Here is a 23183-nt window from a genome sequence, read left to right on the forward strand (position 1 = left end):
AAGTAGGGACATGTTTGCCACAACTTTGTGGGCCAAAGGGTCTGTATTGTGCTGTAGATTTTCTATGTTTAACTACCTTGTGGCTCTTGAGCTCAATCCCCCTACTAATTTCAGTCAGCAAACCATATGCCTTCTTAACCTCCCCATCGACTTGTGTGGCAACTCTGAGGGGTCTGGACTTGGGTCATAAGATCCTGTTGTTCCTCCACACTGCTTAGAATCCTCCCATTAGCTTAATACTCTGACATCAAGTTCAAGCTTCCAATGTGTAGCTTTGTGAATTTGTGATGATAGAAGGAATTAGCTGATTCCAGGAGAGTTGCGATTTGTTTAAAGCGTGATAGCCAGCATCTACTTACAAAGTAAAGACTCTGGAAAATACAGTGAACTAAATCTGCGACTTTTGATTTGTCAAGATGCGACTCCAACTTGCCCTGAGGGGAGAAAAGAATTTATCATTGCCTTTCAGACAGTCAATGATTCACAGTGCAGTTCATCCATGGCTGCCACCAGCAAATAAACAACTCATTAGAAACATTATTTTTTATTTTGAGATACAGCTTATTGGCCCAACAAGCCCATGCAACCTAATTACACCCATGTGACCAATTAACCTTCTGACCCGTACATCTTTAGAATTACTTACTGCCCATTACACCGCTGGCATTTAGGGCAACAACGAAAGTCCTCCATCTCTGTCTGTCCATACAGTGACACACAGATTTAGAAAGATTCTTCGTGCTGTTTCCGTGACTTTTTTTTAAACCAGTCAGGGTTGTTAGCCCTGAACCAGCAATGAAGGTCCTCCATCTCTGGCAGTGTTCAAGGCTTCCTTCATCATGTCAGTAGCTTCATCGCGGTTTTCACTAATGTCAGTCATGCAAGCCCCAGGAATACCGTCACACTCAGAGGTAGGAGGATCCTTCATTGCTGTTTCCGTAACAATTTTTGCTTTACCAGTCAGAGTTGTTAGCCTTGATCAGAACCCCCGAACCTGCAGGACTGGTGGCCCTCTCTTAGTCTGGCCTCTACCATTTGACCTGTTTGGCCGGGGTGACCCTACCAAGAGCCAAAGCACAAAGCTCTGACTCCAGCCAACATAGCTCTCTAGGTCACTGAGGCACACAAGCCTCCAAACACTCCAATAAGTTAGGGGTCGTCTTGGAGGATGTCTTCAGAATGCACCCCTTCAATCATTGTAGCCTCAACTACCCATGTAATATCTTATTATATATATGTAGGAATACATTATATTCAGGACTCTCAGCTTTGGTCTTCATTTAGCTTCTCAATGTTTATCCAATCAAATGTCTTCACAATCTTTTAAACCTCCACAAGTTACACTACAAGCCATTCTTTTGTCTAAGCTACTAGCCCAATGCTGATCCATCACAAAGCCTACCAGTCTGAGGATTCCAAATAAATTTCTGTTTATTTTACAAGCTGTACCCTCCAGCTTCTATCTTTGTAAACTTACTTCCAAAGTTAGAACTTGCATGGCTCACAGACTCCCTTTCCTGCCTTCATTCTCAGCAATAGTACGATCTATTTTTATGTGTGTAGCAAGGGGAAGTTCTTGAACCAGCCTGCCGACCCTAATCCTGCCTCAGCAATGGAACACTATGGACCCCATCTTGCTCTACCATGGACCTGCCTCTGATTGTAGCTTTCTTGTTAGAGGCAGCATGCTAGTGTAGCAGTTATTGTGTTGATTTACAGCGCAAGCGATCAGGGTTCAATTCCCACCACTGTCTGTGAGGAGTTTGTGCATTCTCCCCATGACTGCGTGGATTTCCTCTAGGTGCTTTAGTTTCCTCCCAAATTCCAAAGACATGCAGTTAGGATTAGGGTTAATAATTTGTGGGCATGCTATGTTGGCACTGGAAATGTGGCGACACTAGCAGACTACCCTGAGCACACCCCTCAGACTGTGTTGGACGTTGATGCAAAACAATGCATTTCACTGTATGTTTCGCTATTTTGATGTACATGTGACATATAAAGATCATCTTTCTTTCTTTACTGCACAGTCTTCTCAATCGCTTCAGAATCTTGTAAAATCTATGTATGTATAATTTATGTTCTGTGCATTATCAGAACCAATGTACCTGTGATACAGCAGAAGGCAAGTTTTTCATTGTACCTATACCTCAGGACTTATGAACATGACAATAAACTCAGCCTGACTTGATCTTAATCCAAAGGGGATAAACTCACTCGCCCCATTACTGAAATGTTCCCACAACCTATAGACTCTCTTTCAAGGACTCTTCATCTCATCTTCTTGGTATTTATTACTTATTAATTTATTATTATTTTCTTTTGTGTTTGAACAGTTTGTTGCCTTTTGCACATCAGCTATTTGTCCATCTTGTTGGGTGCGGTCCTTCATTAGGTCTATCCTGTACCTGGGATTTACTGAAAATGGCCGGGGGAAGAAACTCAGGATTGTATACGCTGACATATATGTACTTCGATAATAAATTTATTTTATTTTGAACTCCACACTGCACTTACCAACAAATTAAAGGCATATTTTATCTTCTGTATGCAATTCCTGTATTCTGCCTCTGGTGGCAATATTTCTGCAGAGAAAGGTACACAGAGAAGTTGGTTAGTAAACTCACAGGGTTGGCAGGACAGCAGGGCCATAGCTAGATACAGCAGAGGAACAGGCCCCTCAGTGCACAAAATCCATGCTGGCCATCAATCATTCACTCACAGTAATCGTACTTGAATCCAATTTTTTATTAGAGTTATCCATTTATAGAGAATTGCAGCACAGAAACAAGTTCTTCGGTCCAACAAGTCCAAAAGAGATCCATGTGGTCACGGAGAGAACATGCCTGCTCCAAAATGACACCTGAGATTAGGCTTAAACCCAGCTCTCTGCTACTATCAAAATCAGCCTTACCCAAAACAGCTAAATAACACAGATTTCATTGCCATTCTAGCAACAGCAACACTTAGTGTTTCACAAGCCCGATTTGTGACAATCAACCTATGGACTCACTTTCAGCCACTCTACAGCTCATGTTCAGTATTATTTATTTATTTGTTTTTATTATTTGTATTTATACAGTTTGTCTTCCTTTGCACATTAGTTGTTTGTCAGTCTTTTTGTGTGTTTTTCATTGATTCTATTTTATTTCTTTGTTCTACTGTGAATGCCTGCAAGAAAATTAATCTCAGGGTAGTATATGGTGACATATACATACTTTGATAACTTTACTTTGAACATTTGGAACTGACTGGCTATCTCAGTAACAAAAGTCTCTACTTTAGCTAGAGACTGAAATTTTAATCTGCTCTTGGATTCTCTTAGACCAGTTGTTCTCCAGCTTTTTTACGCCATAGACCCTAACCATTAACTGAGAAGTCCATGGACCCCAGGTTGGGAATCCCTGTCTTAGACTATGATGGATGTGTTTACAACGCACCCCGAGGTTGTCAGAAACCTTCCCCTAGAAGCAAAGGTAGCTTGAAGCTAAGTCAGCGATGCAAGAAAATGGTTTTAAAGACGGTGCTTCATCAACATGTTCCCTGTTCTGTTGGTGACTAACCTGCTTTGTGCTTTTTGAATTGAATTGACTTTATTTCTTACATCCTTCACATACATGAGGAATAAAAATCTTTATGTTACATCTCCATCTGCATCTATGTGCAATCATAATAATTTATAATAAAAAGAACAGTCAATGTAATATAGAGTACACTCAAATCAGCGTGAGTCCATCAGTCTGATGGCCTGGTGGAAGAAGCTGTCCCAGAGCCTGTTGGTCCTGGCTTTTATGCTGCGGTACTGCTTCCCGGATGGTAGCAGCTGGAGTAGATTGTGGTTGGGGTAACTTGAGTCCCCAATGATCCCTCGGGCCCTTTTTACACACCTGTACTTGTAAATGTTCTGAATCATGGGAAGTTCACAACTACAGATGCGCTGGGCTGTCCGCACCACTCTCTGCAGAGTCCTGCGATTAAGGCAGGTTTGTTAATGCCCAGTTATGAATGTGGCCATGGAGGCAAGTCCCACCATTCATTGTCCTTTTGACCCGTGGAGGCACATTGGCGGTCTGAAATCCAAATCAAGTAAACTAACAATTTCCTTTTATAAAGGGTATTAATGAACCAGAGAGCATCTAAACAAGTTTTCATTGAAAACACATCTGATGACTTGAACTGAAATTCCCCATTTGCAATTCAGTTTCAGACCCTGGTTTACTGCTCAGTAGCCTAAACACAGGACAATTTACAACAACCAATTAACCTACTGATGCACCATCAATAACTCACGCTGAGACTTAGGAAACGAGATATCGGCTTTTATTGACTGGAAGAATAAACAACACTACATCCTGGGGAAAATGAGGGAGAGCAGCAGCCCACAGTCGCCTTTATACCGGGGTCTGTGGGAGGAGCCACAGGAGCAGTCAGCAGGGTCTGTGGGAGGAGCCACAGGAGCAGTCAGACAGGTATATCTAGTTCACCACACCTACTAAACAATACATTTAAACAGCACCCAGAGGAAACCCATGCAGTCATGGGGAGGAGATACGAACGCCTTACAGACAACACCAGAATTGAACTCCAAGCTCTGGTGGCTTGAACTGTAATAGCGTAATGTTAACACAACGCTACTGTGACACCTGATATGGAAATGTGGGGACAGAAATTAAAACTGCTGAAAAAGAAAACTAACTGATTATATTTACATTGACAACAAGCAGGAGAGTGTGACTAGCCCTTCAAAACTAGTCTATTTTCATCATAATCGCATCGACCAGAGAGAGAATCTTCACGTCAGCTATTACTGTCTGGTTTGTTGCAGCATCTTCTCACAATATACAAAAACTACAGGTCAGCAGAAAAGGTCACTGGCTGCAGTTGACCATCATTGCAAGACTTGTATGCATCCAGGACAAAGATACAGACAAGAAATAACATTGTGGACACTACCCTCCCTACAAATTGCCTTTTCCAAAGATTCCCTTCTGGAAAGACCTATAGGTCTATTACACCAAAAACTCCACACCATCTTAAAAGTTTTTTCACCTGACAAGTTAATTCTTGTTAGCACCCCACTCTATCTCTCCTGTGACTGCACTGTAAACAGTTTAAACCACTTTTTAAATGCTGTTTACATTGTAAATACATTATATGCTGGTATTTACGCAGATTGTATTATGTATCTGTACTTTAACCTCTAAATTTCTTTTTTATATAATTCTTTATAATTGTTGAATGCCATTTTCAGTTGACCAACATGTACATGTTCCCACCACTGTGTGCATGGAGTCTGTACGTTCTCGCCGTGACCACATGGGTTTCCTCCCACAGTTCAGAGACATACCAATTGGTAGGTTAATTAGTCATTAACCTATTGCTCATTCACATCCATTTCTGCTTCAAGTTGTTTGAGAATGTATTGCAACCTTTATTGTGGGTTAATACCTTTAAATTTTTTTAATTTCTTCTTCTTCTTCATCAGCTGAGGATTAGAGACAATGGCTCCTTGAAGTTTATCAGTAAAGAGCTCAATGTCATCTAGTACATGGTTGAGGATGTCCTGTCAAGACAGATAGAAGCACATTTTAGATAGCAGACATAAAAGATACTGCAGTTGTGCAAATCTGGAGTAAAGCACACAAAAGACTGGAGGACCTTTGCAGATCAGACAGCCTCTTTGGAGGGGAACCAGCAGTCAACATTTTGGGCTGAGACCCTTCATCAGGTCTGCATAGAAAGCTGGAAGGAGTCAGAATTAGGTTGTGTCTAACCAATCTTATGAGATTGTTACCAGAAAAATTGATGAAGGCAAGGCTTTTGATGTTGTCTACCTGAACTTTAGCAAGACCTTTGACAAAACCCACGTGGGAGGCTGATGAAGAAGGCTCAGGTTGAGGTAATAAATTGGGTTCGTCATTGGCTTTGTGGAAAAAGCCAGAGAGTGGCAGTAGATGGTTGCCTCTCTGACTGGAGGCCAGTGACTAGTGGGTTCCGCAGGGCTCGGTGCTGTGTTCATTGTTGTTCAATAATCTGGATGATAATTTGGTAAACTGGATCAGGAAATTTGCAGATGACACCAAGATTGGGGCATAGTGGACAGCGAGGGAAGCTGTCAAAGCTTGTAGTGGCATCTGGACCAGCTGGAAAAATGGGCTGAAAAATGGCAGTTAGCATACCACTTTACAGTGCCATCAATCCAGATTCAATTCCCACTGCTGTCTATAAGGACCTTGTACATTCTTTGTGACTGCATGGGATTCCTCCAGCTTCTCCAGTTTTCTCCCACATTTTAGCACTACAGAGCGTGATCTTGAAGAAAGGGGTCCCCCCACTTAAGACTGAGTGTAAGGGGAAATTTCATTGCTCAGAGGGCTATGAATCATTTGAATTCTCCATCGCAGACAGCTGTGGAGAAGAGCATCTCTGAACCCATAACACATCAAACCTTGAAGTGGATGGGCTACAGCAGCAGAAGACCATGAACATACAGAAATACACTCTGTGGCCACTTTATTAGGTACCTCCCATAACTAATAAAGTGGTCTCTGGGTGTATTTTGTGTATTCTTATAAAGGATTAGAGGGACATGGAGAGAGGGAGCAGGCAAAGTCTTGAAAGGATTAGGAATGAAGGGTGATGATTTTAAGAATGAGAAATTAGTCAATCAGGAGCCAACATAAGACAGAAAGGAAGAAGATGCTAACCAGATTAAAGCCCGGAACTCAAGTTGTAGGAAACAAATTTAGCATGCTACCTGTACAAAGAAAAGATTTTCAGGATTGTCACCAGTAGAAATAAACCTCTGGGTTAAGGAACCACTCACCTGATCTCTTTCTGATTTCCCTGTTAGCGGTTCATTATGCAAAGATGCATCTAAACAAAGAGTTTGTAATAAAACAACATTGGTCTCAAGATACAGATCTCAGGATATTGATAACAAATAAAGCAGCAATTCATTATATTGGGCCTATACCATTCTCAGATGGCGTCCAGCTTCTAGGCTCTATCATTGCAGGCTCTATCATTGCAGGCTCCAGATTGTTATCATAATCTGGCAGGAGTGATTTTGGTGGTACTGGAGGTATCTTATAAGGTGGCTGAAAGTGCATCTCATTTCGTGGAGGGTGCCTGAAACAATTACAAGAGAGAAAGAGAACAATCTTCAACAGCAGTTGTCTAGTTCTTGTGTTCTATAATGTTCCCAGCTGATAATTCATTCTGAGTATCACCAGGCAAAAGTGAATCATTAATTGACTCCCTGTGTAGATTTGTGAATCATATCATAAAATCACAGAATGCTACAAAACAGAAAGATGCTATTCAACGATTTATCCAATGAGTCCCATCTCTGATATTCACACATAATCCAATATATTTCAACTTCCCGATAATTTATCTAATTTTCTTCTTATTAACAGTTATAATGGAACCTACTTTCTCCAAACTGTCAAGGAATGCATTTTAGATTATAACAACCTGCTGGGTGCTAAAATATTAATATTATTATTAATATTTATTTTTTCTCAGCTCAAGCTGGTAAAACCCGAGGTGCAGACATAGCCAAGCATGCTGATTTGTCAATTCCTAAGAACTTTCCGACTATTCCAGTGGTGTTTAGTATTGTGACTTCCTGGAGATTTACTGTGTAGCCCTAATTGTCTAATGCTATTGTGTAGTGACTTTAGGATGATACCAGTTATTATTGTCATTGCTATTATTATCATCATAACAGGGGCTCCCAAAATTGTTTAATAGTATTGATCCATGTCATAATAAAGGTTGGGAGCCCCTGGTCTAAAAGATCATATGATCTTACTGTCTTTGGTGTGCTTGCTTTGGAGAAGATCCATAAAGAGTCCTAATTTTGTTTCAAGACTCGGTTTGTGTTTCTCCATAAACGGACTGCCCCAGTTGACATTCAAGGTTAACTGCTACATTAGGGAATGAGGTCAATAAAACACTTCCCCGCAAATACATGCCTCGGCATCTCCTGCTTTCCACTTTCCATCTTTTTCCTGATCTTTTTCTGCACATCATGATGCATGAGGTCAGCCTATTCAATGAAAACAGATTTATTTTATTTTCAGATACAGCACGGTAACAGACCAGTCACAGTTTTTCACCGTTTTTTCCCCTCTATTATTATGTATTGCATTGTACTGCTGCCACAACAAATTTCTCGACATGTGCAGGTGATAATAAACCTGATTCTGGGTGCTATTCTGATGAGGCAGTTTGTGGTTAACTAGATAGAGAATAGGATGATGCAGTCTCCTGAAGAGACTGACATACCCACCTGTGGAACCCTGTTAACCCTGATGCATCCGCGTACTTTGACTTTTCCTAGCAAGTAACTACAAAAAAAAAAGTTTGTTTTGCCAGACTGATCAGGAGCAAGTTCTTACCACAGATATAAACATGTTAATGTTGAACTTGTGCCTTGGAATGCAGTTGTCCATGAGATTAAAGGGAAGGATCAAATTTCCTTCCCTAGAACTTATAGACCACTGAACATTGTGGGCCTGATATGCTGATGCCGGAATACGCAGTGACACTGGCAGGATGCTCCCAGCATGTCCTTAGGTTGTGCTGAGTACATTGATTGCATAACTTTACGGCAGAGGTTCCCAACCTGGGGTCCACAAACTCCTCAGTTAATGTAAAGGTCCATTGCATTAGAAAAAAAGGTTGGGACCTTTTGTTGCAAGGTATTTGGAGGAAATTAAGGGGGGGGGGATATCAGAGGCAGGTTTTTTTACACAGGGAATGTTAGCAGCGTGGAACATACTGAAGGGGTGGTGTTAGAGGTGAATACATTAGGAATATTTGAGAGACTCTTGGGCACATGGATGAAGGAAAAATGTAAGGATATAAGAGAAGGAAGGGCTGGGTTGATCTTGGAGTAGGTTAAAGGGTTGGCACAACAGTGTGAGTTGAGAGGCCTGTACTGTGTCATACAGTGCTCTGTTCTGTGTTAATGCAAATGTTGCATTTCTCTATATGTTTTGATGTACATGTGATAAATAAATTAATCTGAATCTGAATTGTTGGAAATGTTGGAGAGGGTTAGTTGGTGGAGATTGTTCTTGAGAGACAGCGATGGAATTGACGGCCAACAGCATTCCTTATTTAGTGCTTTTAGCAGCTTGACATCAGTTAACACGGTGAATAGGCTGATGTCCACCTCGAAGTGGAATCCATTTAGCTTTTAAAAGTGCAGTAGGATAAATATTTAAAGAAAGGAATATTGATGCAGTTCTGTGAGTGAGTTCGTGTTTGAGCTACACCATTGCAGTCAGATAGAAGTAGCACTCACTGTCTCCTTGTCGCTTATTTTTTATGTTAGTATGCATTAAAGATAGCTATTGCTCCCACCCACTCACTTTTTCTTTCTAATGTTCCCCATGCCCCAACTCACATGGCCACAGGTTGACCTCTGGTGCTCACATTCCACATGTAGGCAGGGAGTGATTATGTAATTTATCAAGTGAGGTGACTGAAACTCACGCCTCCTTGGGTGAATGTGACTGGAATATTGACCATATTTCTGTTCTGTAGCTCGGACAGGTTTTTGGACAAGTGCAGTGCGCTGACTGAGTTTGATTAAGTTGCTTAATACTGATCAGGGATTGAAGCTGCCACTTAAAAAGCAGGTTCATTTTCCCCAAGTCTCACTCAGGCGGGTTGTCCAGTCAGAAGTCCCCATGCATCTTATACTTTTCACAATCCTGATCTCATCCAAAATTCCACTGAGCTTATTCCAATGCCTGGTTTCCAGTTGGACCATCTATCACCTAAGTTCTTCCAAAACTCCATTCTTCACCAATTCTTGCTGCTCGTACCTTCATTGTTCAGTCTTTGATGGTCTTTCCTTAAACCTCTTTACTTCTGCCTCCCCCTCCCTGCGATGGTCTTCACATCTCACTGCCATGACCAAGCTTCTGGTTACATCTTTCAATATTCCCCTTTGAGATTTCATGTTCAATTTTATTCAAAATGCTCCTGTGAACAATTGAGATGCTTTACGATGTTAATTAGATTAGATTGGATTCAACTTTATTGTCTTTGTGCCGAGTGTAGATACAAAGCCAATGAAATGCAGTTAGCATCTAACCAGAAGTGCAAAAGAATAGTGTTATTTACAAAATAACTGTGAATAAAAAGTAAGTGCTACAGCACACAAATATAAAAGTACTGAGACAGTACAATATGGGTGCAATACTGCTTAGCGTTGTGATGTGAGGTTCAGCAGGGTCACAGCCTCAGAGAAGAAGCTCTTCCTGGTGCGGGAGCGGAGGCTCCTGTAGTGCCTACCGGATAGGAGGAGAGTAAAAAGTCCATGGTTAGGGTGAGATGCATCCTTGATAAATGTGTTTTGCCCTTCCCAGGCAGCGTTTATGGTAGAAGTTCCCAATGGTGGGCAATCACCCGCTGGGCAGTTTTCACCACATGCTGGAGTGCTTTGCGGTCCAATATGGGACAATTGCCATCCCACACTGAGATGCAGTTGGTGACTATGCTCTCAATGGTACAGTGGTAAAAGTCCGTCAGTATCCTGGGACAGAGGTGAGCTTTCTTGATGCTCTGCAGGAAATAAAGGCACTATTGCGCCTTTTTGATCAGGATGGAGGAGTTCAGGGACCAGGTGGGATCATCGGAAATGTGGACACGAAGGTATTTGAAGCTTGATACACGCTTCACTACAGCTCCGTTGATGTAAATAGGGACATGAGTGTGGCTCCTAGCGTGCCTGAAGTCCACAATGATCTCCTTGGTTACTTAAACCAAATGCATTAGCACTAAAACAGATAGCTAGGTAGAATGTTTTCATATGAGCTACTTGAGAGTCAACAAGAAAATCTTTCCTACAAATTATGTTGTTGATGACGACAGGCTCAATCAATTGGTAATGCTATTTTAGATAAATTTTGAGTTTGAAATGGTGGAAAATATAGTTTTCATTTTGCATGTTGTGTGTTTGTGTATACACATGTATCTGTGCATGTGTGTGCCTGCTTAGGAAATGGGGAGGAGGGGAATAATCAACAAATGCTCATTGCTTTGCCTCGGTTATATCAGTAACTGACTGTGTGAATCCTGTGTGCAGAAGAGGAAGTGGTTGGTTGGAAGATTGGAAAGATTGGTTTGGTCACATTTTCTTCTTTTTTCCCTCCCAAAGGAGATGACTCTTTACCAGGGCACCAACTTCCCACCAGTCCGTCACTCAAGAGCCCATTTTATAACCATAAGCTTGTAAAATTAGTGTGGCTGTGGGAGCATGGACCGTCGGGAGCAAAACAGGACATGTTGGCCGAATGCCCTAACACTCACCTTCACAATCCGTAAGGCTCAGAGTGGAGCAACACACAAATAGTTGGAGAAACTGATTGGGTCAAGCAGCATTTATGGAGGGGAATGGACAGTCAATATCTTAGGTTGAGACCCTCCATCTGGACTGAACAGATGAAGTTCAAGTCTCGACCCAAAGCTTTGACTGTTCGTTTCCCTCCACAGATGCTGCCAAGTCCCTTGATGTCCTCTAGCTTCTTGTGTGTTACTCCAGATTCCAGCATCTGCAGGCTCTTGTGTCTCTAGGATTACTACGGACACGTATAACATAAATGTCCTTCCAAGAACGCTCCAACTGATAGCCTTCCCATGCCCTTAGCTGGCAGTTTGTTCAGCTGTGGGCAGTCTGACCTAGAGTACATATCTAGCATCAGTCAATCGGCAAGGACCAGACTGAAACCAATTAATGTGTCCTTACTGTTCACTGCTTACCTAACACAGCAGGTACCTCAAGTTTTCCTGCTCCATTTAAAACACATTCACATTCTGAGATCTGGAGTTCACAGTTCGAAAAGTGGTGGAAGCAGATGCTGTCATCAGAAGGGAAGAGGTGAGATACCCGATGGAGAAAACTTTGCAAAGCTCCAAGGAAAAAATGGTGAATGAGACTGACTGGTTTACCCTTGCACTGAATGAAACCTTCCCAAATGTTATAAACATAAGACTATAAGACATAGGAGCAGAATTAGGCCACTTGGCCCATTGAGTCTGATCCATTTCACCATGGCTGATCCATTTCCCTCTCAATCCCATTCTCCTGCCTTTTCCCCAAAACCTTTCACAGTCAGACTAAATGAGAACCTATCAACCCCTGCCTTAAATGAACCCAATGATCAAGACTCCATAGCCTCATGTAACAATGAATTCCACAGATTCACCACTCTCTGGCTAAAGGAATTCTTCCTCATCTCTGTTCTAAATGGACATCCCTCTATCTTGAGGCTGTGTCCTCTGGTCCTAGACTCTCTCACCAAAGGAAACATCATCTTCTTAAATAAGGGGCCGAAAGCTGCTCACAATATTCTAAGTGAGGCCTCACCAGTGCTTCATAGAGCTTCAGCTTTACATCCAATGCTTTTATATTTTAGTCCTCTCAAAATGATTGCTAACATTACCTGGGCAGTACCTGAGGAGGAAGGTAAAACTGCGCAGGCGCGGGTGACGTCAGCGGCGAGCACGGGGTTTAAAAAGAGGCCCACTTTCAGGAGCGGGCAGTGTCGGTGCGGGCAGCGGAGTACGTGGGAGCAGAGTGCTGGGCTTTGGCTCAGCGGGCTTCGGCGCAAGGGGACTTCGGTGAGAGGAAATCAGTGAGCCTGAGTACGTGCTTGCTGAGGTAAAAAAAGGTAAGGTTGGTAGGTACTTTTTTTCATTTATTCTGACTAATCTGGGATCAAGTAATGGGGGAGACAGTTAGAGCAGTGGTGTGCTCCATATGCAGTATGTGGGAGGTCAGGGTCAACACAGTTGTCCCTGATGACCACACCTGCAGTAGGTGCATCCAGCTGCAGCTCCTATCAAACCGAGTTAGGGAATTGGAGCAGGAGCTGGATGAACTACGGATCATTCGGGAGGCAGAGGCAGAGATAGATAAGAGTTATCAGGAGGTAGTCACACCGAAAAGACAGGAGGTAGGCAAATGGGTGACAGTGAAGAGAGGCAGGGGGAGCAGACAGAGAGAGCAGAGCACCCCTGTGGCCGTTCCCATCAACAATAACTATACTGTTTCGGATACTGTTGGCAGGGATGACCTACCAGGAACAAGTTGCAGTGGTCCTGTCTCTGGCACTGAGGTTGGACCCTCGACTAGGAAGGGGAGGAGGGAAGAGAAGAGAGCGGTAGTGATAGGGGATTCTATAGTCAGGGGGGCGGATAGGAGATTATGTGGGGAAGATCAGGAGTCTTGGATGGTATGTTGCTTCCCTGGTGCCGGGGTCCAGGACATCTCAGATCGGGTGCAGGTTATTCTCGAGAGGGAGGGCAAGAACCCAGATGTTGTGGTCCATGTAGGGACCAATGACGTGGGTAGGATGAGTGAGGGGGTCCTGCGTAGTGAGTTCAGGGAGTTAGGTGCGAAGCTGAAGGGCAGGACCTCCAGGGTAACAATCTCAGGATTGCTACCTGTGCCACGTGCGAGTGAGGCAAGGAACAGTAGGATTATACAGATTAATACGTGGCTGAGAGGATGGTGCAGGAGGGAGGGCTTCAGGTTTTTAGATAATTGGGCTTTGTTCCAGGGAAGGTGGGATCTGTTCCGATGGGACGGTTTACACCTAAACTGGAGCGGTACTAACATTCTTGCAGGAAAGTTTGCTAGTGCTTCTCGGGGGAAGTTTAAACTAAATTTGCAGTGGGCAGGGATCCAGAATGCGAGAGAGGATAGCGAGATGAAGAATAAAGAACAGGTGGGGACTACACGGTTCTGGAATATTAAGTGTGTAGTAGAGAAAGGTGAGGCGGAACAAGTGATAAGGAGGACACGTGTACAGAGGGATGGTCTGACGGAACATGGAGTTAAATGTGCAGAAAGAATAAGTAAATTTAGGAAGGACAACAAAATTCAAGGGGTGTATAGCCCGATGGGAGTTCGGGGAGCTGGGTTAAGCACAATAGGCAGCGATTTAAACAGAGAGAGGAGAAATGGGCTAAAAATTCTATATCTGAATGCACGAGGTGTCAGAAATAAGGCGGATGAGCTTGAAGCTCAGGTGCGAATGGGTAACTATGATGTTGTTGAGATAATGGAGACATGACTGCAGGGAGATCAGACCTGGGAAATGAATGTACAAGGGTATACGTGCTATTGTAGGGACAGAAATGTGGGCAGAGTGGGTGGGGTGGTCCTGTTGGTGAGGAATGAGATTCAGTCCTTTGCAAGGGGGGACATAGGATCAGGAGAAGTAGAGTGTGTGGATAGAACTGAGGAACAGTAAGGGCAAAAAGACCCTAATGGGTGTTGTCTACAGGCCACCAAACAGTAGCATGGATATTGGGTGCAAGTTGAATAGGGAGTTAACATTGGCATGTGGCAAAGGTAATGTCGCAGTAGTTATGGGGGATTTCAACATGCAGGTGAACTGGGAGAATCAGATTGGTGCTGGACCCCAGGATAGGGAGTTTGTAGAGTGCCTACGGGGTGCATTCTTGGAACAGCTTGTACGAGAGCCGACCAGGGACAAGGCTATTCTGGATTTAGTGTTGTGTAATGAACAGGATTTGATAAGCGATCTTGAAGTAAAGGAGCCATTAGGAGGTAGTGACCATAATATGATAAGTTTTTATCTGCAATTTGAGAAGGATAAGGGCAGATCGGAGGTGTCAGTGTTGCAGTTGAACAGGGGAAACTATGGAGCCATGAGGGAGGAGCTGGCCAAAGTTAACTGGATGGATATCCTAGCAGAAAAGACAGTGGAGCAGCAATGGCAGGTATTCTTGGGAATAATGCACAAGGTGCAAAATCAGTTCATCCCCCAGAGAAGGAAGGATTCAAAGGGGGGAAAGGGGCCATAGTGGTTGACAAAGGAAGTCAGAGATTGCATAGCATTAAAAAAAAGGAAATATGACAGAGCTAAGGTGAGTAGGAGGACAGATGATTGGGAAATTTTTAAGGAACAACAGAACTTAACTAAAAAAGCAACACGGGGAGAAAAAATGAGGTATGAATGCAAGCTAGCCAGGAATATAAAGGAGGATAGCAAAAGCTTTTTTAGGTATGTGAAGAGAAAGAAGATAGTTAAGAACAATGTTGGGTCCTTGAAGAATGAATTGGGTGAAATTGTTATGGGAAACAGAGAAATGGCAGAAGAATTTAATAGGTACTTTAGATCTGTCTTCACTAGGGAAGACACAAGCAATCTCCCAGATGTATGGATGGGCCAAGGACAAAGGATAACAGAGGAAATGGAACAGATTGACATTAGGAAGGAAATAATGATGAGTAGACTGATGGGACTGAAGGCTGACAAATCCCCAGGTCCAGATGGTCTGCATCCTAGGGTACTAAAGGAGGTGGCTCTGGAAATTGTGGATGCATTGGTAATCATTTTCCAATGTTCCTTAGATTCAGGATCAGTTCCTGAGGATTGGAGAATGGCTAATGTTATCCCACTTTTTAAGAAAGGAGGGAGGAGGAAACAGAACTATTGTCCTGTCAGCCAAACATCAGTAGTGGGGAAGATGCTAGAGTCCATTATTAAAGATGAAATAGTGGCATATCTAGATAGCAGTGATAGGATTGGGCCGAGCCAGCATGGATTTACCAAGGGCAAATCATGCTTGACTAATCTATTGGAGTTTTTTGAGGATGTAACCAGGAAGTTAGACAAGGGAGATCCAGTGGATGTAGTGTACCTCGATTTTCAGAAGGCATTTGATAAGGTCCCACATAGGAGATTGGTGGGTAAAATCAGAGCTCATGGCATTGGGGGGAAGATATTGACACGGATAGAAAACTGGTTGTCAGATAGAAAGCAAAGGGTAACGGTGAATGGGTGTTTCTTGGAATGGAAGGTGGTGACTAGTGGGGTGCCACAGGACTCGGTATTGGGACCACAGCTGTTTACAATTTACATCAACAATTTAGATGAAGGCATTGAGAATAACATCAGCAAGTTTGCTGATGATACTAAGCTGGGTGGCAGTGTGACATGTGATGAGGATGTTAGGAGAATTCAGGGTGACTTGGATAGGCTGAGTGAGTGGGCAGATACTTGGCAGATGACGTTTAATGTGATTAAGTGTGAGGTTATCCACTTTGGGAGTAAGAACAGGAAGGCAGATTATTATCTGAATTGTGTAGAGTTAGGTAAGGGAGAAATACAAAGAGATCTAGGAGTCCTTGTTCATCAGTCACTGAAGGTGAATGAGCAAGTGCAGCAGGCAGTGAAGAAGGCTAATGGAATGTTGGCCTTTATTACAAAGGGAATTGAGTACAAGAGCAAGGAAATCCTTTTGCATTTGTACAGGGCCCTGGTGAGACCACACCTGGAGTATTGTGTACAGTTTTGGTCTCCAGGATTAAGGAAGGACATCCTGGCTATAGAGGAAGTGCAGCGTAGATTCACGAGGTTAATCCCTGGGATGTCAGGACTGTCTTACACAGAGAGGTTAGAGAGACTGGGCTTGTACACGCTGGAATTAAGGAGATTGAGAGGGGATCTGATTGCAACATATAAGATTATTAAGGGATTGGACAAGACAGAGGTAGGAAATATGTCCCAGATGCTGGGAGAGTCCAGTACCAGAGGGCATAGTTTGAGAATAAGGGGTAGGTCATTTAGGACAGAGTTAAGGAAAAACTTCTTCTCCCAGAGAGTTGTGGGGGTCTGGAATGCACTGCCTCAGAAGGCAGTGGAGGCCAATTTTCTGGATGCTTTCAAGAAGGAGCTAGATAGGTATCTTATGGATAGGGGAATCAAGGGATATGGGGACAAGGCAGGAACCAGGTATTGATAGTAGATGATCAGCCATGATCTCAGAATGGCGGTGCAGGCTCGAAGGGCTGAATGGTCTACTTCTGCACCTATTGTCTATTGTCTATTGTCTATTACATTTGCCTACCTCACCACTCATTCTACCTGTAAATTGACCTTGAGGGAATTCTGCATGAGGACTCTCAAATGATGGATTGGCTGAAAGATCTCCCATCAGCTCAGCTTTCCTCTGCATTCTTTGTGTTTTGGCAGTAGTTATATAGTTTGTTAAGTACATTTAGTCCTGCATGGGAACCTTGCCCTTTAGCCCATTTTTTACTGGAGCCCCATTTCGCATTACTTTCACATTATGTATACTCACAGAGACTTCCTCACACTGGAATAAGAAGACACTGGTCTTCATTATGTGTCTCCTGCTGATGGTGACTGCCAAGATGGAGTTGTAGATGCATTTATTCAATATTGCGTGGCTCTCCTGAATATCATCAATGGGAAAGTTCTCCAGCTCATCCTGGAAAAGCAACCAAAGATTCCGCGTTATTGTCAGGCCTGAATGATTATGTCTGTTTCTCTCTCAAAATGCTACCTGAGCCTTTGAACATTTCTAGCATTTTTTTACATCTGCCTTTCAATATGACCTTTAAAATACAGTTAGTTTTTTTTTAAATAATCTTGTCAAAAATTTACAAGGATGTTGCCAGGACTTGAACTATAAGGAAGATTTGAATAGGTTAGGACTTTATTCACTCGAGCAGAGGAGAATGAAGGGAGATTTGATAGACTTTTACAAAATTATGAGGGGTATAGATAAATGATAGCATGTTTTCCTCTGAGGGTGGGTGAAACTAGAGCTAGAGGTCATAGTTTAAGATTGAAAGGTGAAATACTTAAAGAAAACCTGAGGGGGAACTTCTTCACTCAGAGGGAGGTGAGAGCGTTGAAGAAGCTGCCAGCAGAAATGGTCGATATGGGTTCGATTACAACGTCTAAGAGAAATTTGGGTAGGTACGTGGATGGAAGGGGCATGGAGGGCAATGGTCCAAGTGCAGGTCAATAGGACTAGGCAGGATAATAGTTCAGCATGGACTAGATGGGCTAAAAGGCCTGTTTCTGTGCTCTACTTCTCTATGACTCAATGACTCTATAAAAGGCTTTTCTACTCACATTTCATATTTCCAATATCAACAGCACTTTCCTTTTTACATTTTTGATAATTATTGTCTCTCTCACTTACATCACTTCCGGACTGTCTGGTACTTTTTCTCCATGTCCAGTTACTACCAGCTTTTGCCTTTCACTACCACTCCTTTATTATTTTATCTCCAACTAGCACCATCTTCCTCTCATTTTCTCTCTTCTCCTCAATGAACATTGCCTCAATATTCTTCTTCTCGCTTACTTTTTGCACTACTTATTTTATTTAATTTTTGTAGACCCATCTTATTGTACTAATAGTTTTTTAAAATTATTACGTATTACAATGTTCTGCTGCCGTCAAACAACAAATTTCATGACATACTGTATGCCAGTGATATTAAAACTGAATTCTGATTCTGTCTCTCCTTCCTCTGCTTTTTAACACTTGCTTATCTCAACATTTTCATCCTGAACATTATCCCTTCTCCCATCGGGAAGAAGATACAAAGCCTTGAAGCACATTCACCAGGGTCAAGGACAGCTTCTACATCGCTGTTATAAGACCATTGAATGGGGTCCTAGTACAATAAGATGGATTCTGGACCTCATAATCCACCTTGTTAAGATTTTGTACCTTATTGTCTGCCTGGGCTGCACTTTCCCTGTCACTGTAACACTTCATTCTACATTTTGTTGGTATACTTTGTACTTGAGGTACTTTTGTGATGAATTGATCTGTATGAACAGTATGCAGGACAAAATTTTCACTGTACTTTGGTCCATGTGACAATAATGAGCTAATTTACCAACTTACCCATTTAGCTGTGACACTACTGTAAATCCGTTTCTCTCTCCATGGACACTGCCCACCTTGCTAAGCAGTGCAGTGTTCCAGTTTTACAAAGGAAATAATTCCTCTGGATTCTTACCTTAGTCTCAAGGTCAGCCAGTTTGAAGGAAGTATCACTTAGCTGCAGTAACATGTCCTGACCCCAGACCTTCCCCTCGGCATCAAACTTCCTCAGCTGCTGGATGCAATGTTCCACATTTACCTTGTTGTTCAAGTCATGGTCACAGCTAATCAAATGCTGCACAGAAAATTCAGAAAATAGTTATAAATTCTGAATGAAAAGTTCTATGTCAAAAGCCAGTGAAGGAAGAGTACCTGTATTTCATTACACCTATAGCTTTAGCTAATGTTTTAGGCTCAGCTTCTTCCCCTCCACCATTGGATTTCTGAACAGACCATACATAAACCCATGAACAGTATCTCACTATTTGCCTCTTTTTTTGCATAACATATTTATATTTTTATATTAAGAAACTTATAGTTATTTTTATGTCCACCACGAAACAACAAATTTCACGGCATATGTTGGTGATAATACACCTCATTCTGATTCTGACTCTGTTCTTGTCTTTTCTATGAGACCTCTTCCATCCGGGGATCTACCACTAATTTTTTTTATTATTGAGATATAGCAGAGAATAGGTACTTAAAGCCCTTTGATTTATCACTAGCCTAATCACAGGACAAATTACAATGACCAATTGATCTACCAATCAGTACGTGTTTGGCCTGTGGGAGAAAACCAGAGCACCCAGGGGAAACCCAGCAGGAGAACATACAAACTCCTTACAGACAGCGGCAGGAATTGAACCCAGGTCACCTGCACTGTTGTGCTAACTCCTACACTACAATGCTGCTCGAGATTGGATTGGATTGACTATTATACATTCTTTGACAGGCTATTCCTGGGAGGTCATTTTACACTCCCAACACATCCACCCTGTTGCAATGTTTAACATCTTGACCCTCATACAGGAACTCACATACTGATCATTGGGTATTTGAATGGTGAAGTGTGCTCAACATCTTCCACTTATCCCTTACATACTGTTCATATTCTATACCTTCACAGTATGGTCCGGGTCAATTTTGACCCAGCCCGAGAATCCCCTCATAACAAGTGTCTATACCAAATTTTGAACCACAGATCTATTTAGAATGTATAAATAGCCTATCTGACATTAATAAATGGGTGATTAATCTTTAATTAATGTTTCAGAGATCTAAAATCCATTTCAATAGACATGGGTCAAATTTGATCCGGAACAACCTTTAATGTACGTTCATCCTTAGTTAATGTTTCAGAGATCTAAAATCTATTTCAATAGATACGGGTCAAATTTGACCCGAAACAGCCTCAATGTACAAAAATTTGTAGCACCTATACTAAAGTATAACATTTTTAAATATTTTCAATTTTGGGTCACTTTAGGAAAAGTCATCAAATTTCGGCTTTAAAAAAAGGCATTTAGGGTGTTTTTACTGCTGTCAAATGTCAAAACAGGTCAAATTTGACCTGCAAGTATGTAAGGGTTAAACCCAGTGTAAGCCCTGGCCCAATGTGTCAAACCAAGGAGATGTTGGTATTCGAGTGGAGGTGAATCCCTGCTCCCTCAACCCATTATCTTTAACCCTGACACCAATCTATAATGGAAAGCTTTTAAGCTTCAGCCTTAGCTCAAGTGCTGGCTCTGGGCAGAAGGGCTTCAAGAATCGTGGTTGATGTTCTGGTTGCTGTATGGAGTACTGTGTTTTCAGAATAAAACACTTTGGCATGACTCCATCTTCTGGCACCAGTTTTGTGAAAGCACTATGGAAAGCATCTTATTCGGAAGCATCACAGTTTAAGATACGGGAGATATTATACCAAGACACAATTCAGTAAGGCAGAAATGTTGTACCTATATAGAAAGAAGCTTTACAGCCTTTGAAATATTTTTCTAGATGTGGTGATTTTTATAATTGGGAACATGTCAACCAGTGGGCAGTACGGTAGAGTAGCAGTTAGCGTAACACTATTACAGCATCAGCAATCTGGGCCAATTCCACCGCTATCTGTAAGGAGTTTGTACATTCTCCCCAGGGCTATGTGGGTTTCCTCTGGCTGTTCCAGTTTCCTCCCACATTCCAAAGTTGTACACTGCAGTGTCATTACACGAACTGCTGCTACCGTACCACCCACTGGCTGACATATTCCCAATTACAAAACTCACTGTATCATGAAAAGTATTTCATAGGCTGTAAAGCATTTTCCTACACAGACACAAAATCTCTGCCATACAGAATTGTACTATGGTATAGCATCTCTCATTTTTTATTGTACATAGTTTATGATTGTAAGCTTGTCACAGTCAAAATACTGTAGTGAATCCACAACCTCTTCACAGTCATGAGTCAGAGCTGATAGGTAATACTGTTTAATAAATTCTTCATCCGTGTAACAGTATTTATTGTCATAGAAAGAAAATAAGAATTGGAAAAAATATCTAGGCACAAACCTCAACACGGTGCTCGCTCAGGTTATCTGAGGAACTCAGTTTCTGTGCATAGGCTTTTCTTTGCTCTGTTGTATGGTGAGAGAAAAATAGAGATTAGAATGCAAGGGAGAGTAAATGCAGCAGTCTAGGATTGAGCTTTGATGCAATGGCTAAGAGGAATTTTACCTGAAACCAATGTTCCCTCTAACTTGTGCGCAAAAATCTTGCGCTGTGCAATTTGTCTTGCACAGTGACAACAACATGTGCATACTGAATAGTTTCTTCAATAAAATCAGTATAGATAAGCCAGCTCTAAAATCTGCAGACCAATCATTGCAAACGTCACATTGTCAACACTGTCCACATCAGAAACTGGAAAAGGTAATGTGATTGTTTACGATTGTGAAATGCACTTAGCATGCCAATGAGGTAAGGCGTGACAACCTTTTGTGCACTAGTAGAAAAAGTACACCTTAGAGGGAACATTGGCTGCAACACAGATCAGCTTTCAGCTTGTCAGATCTCTCCATGATATCTACTCTTGTCAAACAGAGTAGGCAGGTAGGTCAATGTACTCTTCAGCTCACAATTTACCTCATCACAGTCCTTGCACCTTATTGCCAACCTAAACTGCACTCCCTCTAGAACTATAACACATTCTATTATGCTTTTCTCTTGTACTACCTCAAAAAAATTATGTTTTGGGGTATCTTGTTTCATGGATGTCAGTGAAGAGTAAGAATTTCAGGCTGTATGCTGTATAAAGGTTCAAAAGGTTCAAAGGTTCATTTATTATCAAAGTATATAACTCTGAAATAATTCTTCTCTGAGTAGCCATGAAACCAAGAAAGAAAAGAAAGGCAGCACGATCATCAACACCCAAATCCCCCTCCCACCACAGGAAAAAATGAAAAAGGCACATTGACCACCAAGTAACCTCCTCCTGCACAAAAGAGATAACAAACAAAAACAGAATAGGCACATCAACCCCCAAATCCCACCTCCCCACCCAAAAAAAGAACAAAAGTGCAAAAGGCACATCAACCCCCCAAATCCCTCCTCCTGCACAAAAAAAAGAACAAAAACAAAACAGGCACATTGACTCCCAAATCCCTCTCCCTGCACAAAACAAGAAAGATTAGATGAAAAACACAGAATATAAAAATCTACAACTCTGAAAAAATAGTCTATAGTCCAAGTCCACATCCAAAATGCAGAAAACCTGGGCAAAATTCACCAGGCACAGCGGCAGGTTCTCCCCTCTCCAGTAGCAGAGTGACCAAAGAACAGACAGCCACTGCTCACGCTTCACCCTCGCCTCGATGCTTCGGTCTCCCTCATCGCTTTAATCAGTCCACAATGGAAGCTTTAATTCACAAAATGAAGTCAAACATTGGCCTGCACCCCATCCCACAGCTTGCCTGCCATGAGGTTCATGCCCACTGTCTCTGTCTCCTGGAATCCTCTCATTCACTGATATTAAGTTCAGCCATTTGAGCCATTTGATTTGAAATTATATACTTGGATGACTTGCAAAAGTACCGTATCATTATATTTTGATACATGTGACAGTAACAAATGAGTACCAATATCAATTGTGTTATCAAGCATGAGTTACTTATCAATATTTGCTAATTCAAGATTCAAGATTTCTTTTTGTCATTCTTCAGCACACAAGTGCAAAGAACAAAATGATTGTTACACTGGATCCGATGCAGCGTTAAAAACAGTAAGCATAAAGAACATAATAAAAGAAATCAAAATAAAAAGGATAAATATAAATATCAAAGGAATCCTACAAAAACACAATGTACAAGTAACTGGTATATGCATTGATTGTACTGTGTGTACATCAAGTGACACTCGGTGATGGGCATGTAGTAGTGGTGGGGTGGGTTAACATGTGGATGTGCTGATCAGCCTGATGGCTTGAGGGAA

The 23183-nt window shown here is 42.0% G+C and overlaps 1 protein-coding gene across 5 annotated transcripts in view; it reads right to left on the reverse strand.

Annotated features, from left to right (window-relative positions):
• Nucleotides 1-23183, reverse strand: part of eps8l3b (EPS8 signaling adaptor L3b) — a 100974-nt gene that overhangs the window by 24928 nt on the left and 52863 nt on the right. For all 5 annotated transcript variants that reach the window (XM_073030654.1, XM_073030653.1, XM_073030655.1 and 2 more), the window contains 9 exons: nucleotides 21267-21331; nucleotides 18848-19006; nucleotides 17143-17292; nucleotides 7983-8056; nucleotides 6977-7131; nucleotides 6827-6876; nucleotides 5449-5563; nucleotides 2518-2585; nucleotides 360-434 (listed from right to left, as the gene is read on the reverse strand). In XM_073030654.1, coding sequence (XP_072886755.1) covers nucleotides 360-434; nucleotides 2518-2585; nucleotides 5449-5563; nucleotides 6827-6876; nucleotides 6977-7131; nucleotides 7983-8056; nucleotides 17143-17292; nucleotides 18848-19006; nucleotides 21267-21331 — 911 coding nt within the window. The remainder of the gene's footprint in view (nucleotides 1-359; nucleotides 435-2517; nucleotides 2586-5448; nucleotides 5564-6826; nucleotides 6877-6976; nucleotides 7132-7982; nucleotides 8057-17142; nucleotides 17293-18847; nucleotides 19007-21266; nucleotides 21332-23183) is intronic.

This window comes from Hemitrygon akajei, chromosome 27, assembly GCF_048418815.1.
Source record: "Hemitrygon akajei chromosome 27, sHemAka1.3, whole genome shotgun sequence".
Lineage (NCBI taxonomy): Eukaryota > Metazoa > Chordata > Chondrichthyes > Myliobatiformes > Dasyatidae > Hemitrygon > Hemitrygon akajei.